This window comes from Lactuca sativa, chromosome 4 (assembly GCF_002870075.4).
Source record: "Lactuca sativa cultivar Salinas chromosome 4, Lsat_Salinas_v11, whole genome shotgun sequence".
NCBI classification, from domain to species: Eukaryota; Viridiplantae; Streptophyta; class Magnoliopsida; order Asterales; family Asteraceae; genus Lactuca; species Lactuca sativa.
This window is the reverse complement of record NC_056626.2, coordinates 313,161,821-313,166,467: the sequence shown is the minus strand read 5'-3', so window position 1 is coordinate 313,166,467 and position 4,647 is coordinate 313,161,821. Positions and strand designations below refer to the sequence as shown.

The 4,647-nt window shown below is 30.7% G+C and overlaps 1 protein-coding gene across 1 annotated transcript; it reads right to left on the bottom strand.

The window, feature by feature from the left end:
* Nucleotides 1-3,267: 3,267 nt before the first annotated feature.
* LOC111915386 (transcription factor MYB1) lies at nt 3,268-4,337 on the bottom strand. Its single transcript, XM_023911048.3, has 3 exons — nt 4,207-4,337; nt 3,972-4,101; nt 3,268-3,858 (listed from the first exon to the last, which is right to left on the bottom strand). Exons 1-3 carry the CDS (start codon nt 4,334-4,336, stop codon nt 3,339-3,341), a joined length of 780 nt encoding a protein of 259 aa, XP_023766816.1. The 5' UTR covers nt 4,337; the 3' UTR covers nt 3,268-3,338.
* Nucleotides 4,338-4,647: the final 310 nt, after the last annotated feature.

Here is a 4,647-nt window from a genome sequence, read left to right as displayed (position 1 = left end):
CTCTTTGAGTCTTGTGTTGGTGTTTAGAACCAAGAAACACCAACTTTTACTCGAGTTTTTGTCCATAGACTCTCAAGCTGAAGAGCTACACTTCGTGAATGGTTTTGGTCCATGAAATCTGATGTTTTGTTGAGTTTTACTGTTAAAACATGACTCATATCATGTATTACAAGTTTAGTTGGGTGTGAGTATTTAAAACCAGAAGTAAGCCTCGGTTTAGGGTTATATGTGTATTTGGTGTGTAAACCTAAGAATATGTTTGGAAACATACATACCCTAATACTTGCATAAAAGTATAAATAAAGTAAAAAATATGTATTATCAAGAAATAGTCTAAATAGAGATATTGGTATGTGATGTAGGTATTCGGAAAGAGAGAAACTCATCTAGTTCACGTTAGGAGAGTTGTTAAGATTCATCATTAATTCAGATGAGTCTTCTAATTATACTTTAAGACATTATGTGTCATTGTTATGCTTGTAGTCTTTGTGACTCTTGCATGTTGTACGTTTTCAGGGCTAGGGTCGTTTGTATATGTCTAGTGGGATGGGCCCGAATGTGGGCAAGTTGGGCTGGGAATCGCATAATTGAACCTTAATTGTTGGGCTGGGCTCGTTATCATATGGTATGCGGTATCTTGGGAACCCACTAAAATTTGTGCTTATGGTTTTAAGTTTAAATGTTTGAGGTACTTTCGGTAGCAAAAGAAAGGGCTCGACTTGATTACACCACATATGTTTTTATTACTTGAGATGTTGTGCATTTCTGATTTTATGACTGTTGATTTTTGTATAATTGGTTATTTTACTTGTTTGGGAATGAAATTAGTATGGTTTTTTTATATTAAAAATAGAAAATTTTGTATCAAAATTTGGGACGTTACACACGTTTCAGAATTTTAGGAACCATCAGTTTCGATTTTCGCTTCGGAAAATTTAGCGGGATACGTATCCAGTTATGCTAACCCTTTGTTAACATTTTATACATTTTAGGTTACGTCTCGAATTTTTAGCGAACTATAATATGTACTAATTTACTATATAAATAAAAAAAATTATACGACTTATTTGATGTTCATGGAATATATATCACGACCGTTCTACTTTGTTTGTTCTGAAATATTAGGAGCCAAAAAATGTCATCCAAATTATACAATATATCCATCAATTGGAAACTTTAGCAAATTATTCCAAAAAAAAAAAAAAAGGCAAAATATGAATGTCCTCTTCTTACTGTTCTTACGAGATCCTCAAAAAACCTCCATAAATAAGGAGTTGCGTACCAGCTACATAATGGGAGTCGGATAAAATATGAAACAACAATCGGTTATGAAATACCCTAATGGCTCTACGAAAAGTATCCATGATTTATAATCAATCACTTAACTAAAACCGCTACAACATGCAAAGAAGCAACTCACAATCTCCTATATGTCAATTTAAAAGGTTTCATAAGAAAAGTTTACTTTAAATGCACATATTTTTCTATTCGGCCATTATCTAAGTTAAGTCTTTTTATGGGTTTTGGAATGAAAGTCACAAAAAAAAGTTTAAATATTGTATGACTAGTTGTGAGATGTGCGTATTAGTCTGTTAATATAAAGATGTAAATATTAAATATTTTATAATTAAAATTTAGAGAAATACAAATGAAATGATAAATAAATAAGTAATTTAATATATAATAATAATAAAAACTATTAAATTGGTTTGAACCTAATCAATCGGATTCAATTTTGAACTTAAGAATCAATCGCTGTCTGAAATCATTTACTTATTAGTAAAATTGTTGAGCAAATTAAGGAGACGTGACACCAGAAAATCAATGAGGTATAAATAGAAGTGTAATTTAAATGTAATATCTTGATTATACACAAGCTAATCAATACAAATAAAACTTTAAAAAAAAAAAATAATGAAAAAAATGAGAAGTGGCCAAAATACACATGTCATTTTAGAGCCTACGAGAAAAAAATTGAAAATTAAAAGAAAATGATAGGTTACAAAATTTGTTTTGATTTATTAGTATATTCTAGTGGGCCTGCGCTTCCATAAGTCTGTTTCATAGCGTGTGGCATGATATTTTGTAGGGAGTTATGTTTTGTAGTCTAAACCAACTATGTCGTCTATCGGATAATATATTAAAAGAAGTGGTAGTATTTTTATCATCTTGTTTCATTATTTTTTTTTTTTTGAATTTCATATATTTTTTTTGTTTGTTTGTTACCTTGTTAGCATCTTATTCTTAGCATTTTACAGGAATGATCTCATTCGTGGCACTATATTTCTTTTTGGATAAAAAAATGTTTATTTTTAATAAAAAAATGTGAAATTAGGTATAAAAAAAAAGGATTGAATCAAAATAGTCTCTCATCATATACGAGGTACTTCTCCTCCTATCCTTGCAAAACGCTGAAAGCCGCATTAGACAACTGGAAACCCATTTTTTTGTTTCGTAGACTAAATTGACAAAAACATCCATGTATGGCATTTCACCGGGTACTATAACGTTTCATAGTGTTCGTAGTAGGCCCACTAAAAAATAAAAATGTGGTTATTTGTAGTTATTATTTGAGAAATGATTAAAAATACGGTTATTTATTATGCTTTTCTATATCTTTAACAAACAATCGCGTTATCTAATATCTTTATCATGATCTAATTATATTTTTATCTTTTGGTTGTTGGTTATTACATTTGTCTTTTTTGGTTTATATCGTAACTTTTTAGCCCAGCAGTTAATAAAAAAGAAGTAGCATCATTATTAGTATGTAGACGGGAAGACTCAAGTATTGTATCAGTCATATAAAAACACTTGTTACTTAAAAATCATAAACTATATATTCGTTTAAACAGCCAATCTACAAATGACCAAATATTGTAACAGAAATGTTGCCTTATCAAACACAAAAATGTCATACAAAAAAATTCAAGAGAATGATTGTATTTTAAAAGGTATCTCCCTTTCCTAATAAACAAAACCAAGATATAGCACACTTTTCTAAATAATTCTATCATTCCATTTTAAGTTTATTATTTAATTTATACTTAATTGACATATATATTTACTGTATAGAATATTAAAAGAGTATACTTAACAGACATATTTATTGTATAGATTATTGAATGACTTTCTGTCTTTGTCAATAAAGTCAGAAAACTTTATGAATCTTTATTGCTTCTTTTTGTGTTGCACTCTTAAAACATCACAAATATATTCAATATAGAAACTTAGAAGAGTTGCTTCTTAATACCATGCAACAAATCACAACATAACACTATATACTTTCTTAATTATTGATCAATAATACACAAACATGAGTGAAACAATGTTCAAGATCATAGTTGATCTGAGTTAATAAGCTCCATCGTGATATCATCCATGGGGAAATCAAAGAAACTAATTTCATCATCGTCTTGATCAACAACATTTAAGGTTTCTCCTTTCTCTAAAGAACCACAAAATGACAAGTTTAACCCTGAGGACAGATTAGTTTGGGTAACAAATATTTCATGATCATCAAATAAGTCGTCTATATACTTGTTAATGTTGTCATCAAGTACATTAGATGGCAAGTTCAACCCTGAGGACAGATTAAAGTTATTTTTAATATCATCATTACAAGATTTTAGGTTACCACCTTCACGAGCCTTAATGTGTGGGTTGTTACCCAAATTTAGGGTTTTGGAAAAGGTCCGCGGTTGTGGCTTAATAATTGGCACCTTGCTTTTTTGTAATAATTCATCATCTTTAGGTAATTTCTTTCGTTGTTTGGAACAAGAACGCTGATGAGTGTTCCAGTAATTTTTCACATCATTAGCGGTTCTCCCTGGTATTCTTCCAGCAATCAATGCCCATCTGAAATTATAATCGAAAATGACTCGTATCTCTAATCTTTTTTTCTTAATTAATATATAGCGAAAGTGAATGAAAAATTAACTAGTTAATTAGAAATATTCAAGTTGGCTCACCTGTTTCCTAACAACTTATGAAGCCTAAGTATAAGATCAACTTCATCTTGAGCAAAGTCTCCTCGTTTTATGTTTGGCCTCAAATAATTCAACCATCGTAGCCTACAACTCTTCCTGCACCTGTTTAAACCTGCAAACATAACAAGAAACTTATTAACACAAAGAACGAAATATATAAAAAAGGAGTTAGCCAATGAATGTTTAGTAACACCAAAAGGATTACGCAATTTGTAACCTGCTTTGAGAGGAATGAGGTGCCATTTCCCTTCACCATGTTTATCAATATGGTTCTTGAGAAGCGTATCTTCTTGCACAGTCCATGCACCTTTCCTTAACTCAGGACCCGTATTACTATATGGTCTCATTTTGTTTCTACTCTATGCAACTGTTGTATACGTACACATATATTATACATATATAGTAAAGTGAAGTTCAAATTTTAGTGAAAAGAATTCTTTAATTGCAAGAAACACGTGCTCGTTTTCTAAATGCATAACACCTAACCATGGGATACAGGCTTTTAACGACCCCTTGTCCACATATATATCGACCACGTGCACACTCATGCTACTGATTGACGTTCCAACATCGGGGAACTTGCGAGAACTAAAAGTTATCGGGAAAAAAATAATAATAGTATTCTATTGTGTGTTGATATGATTTTAGATACGTATCC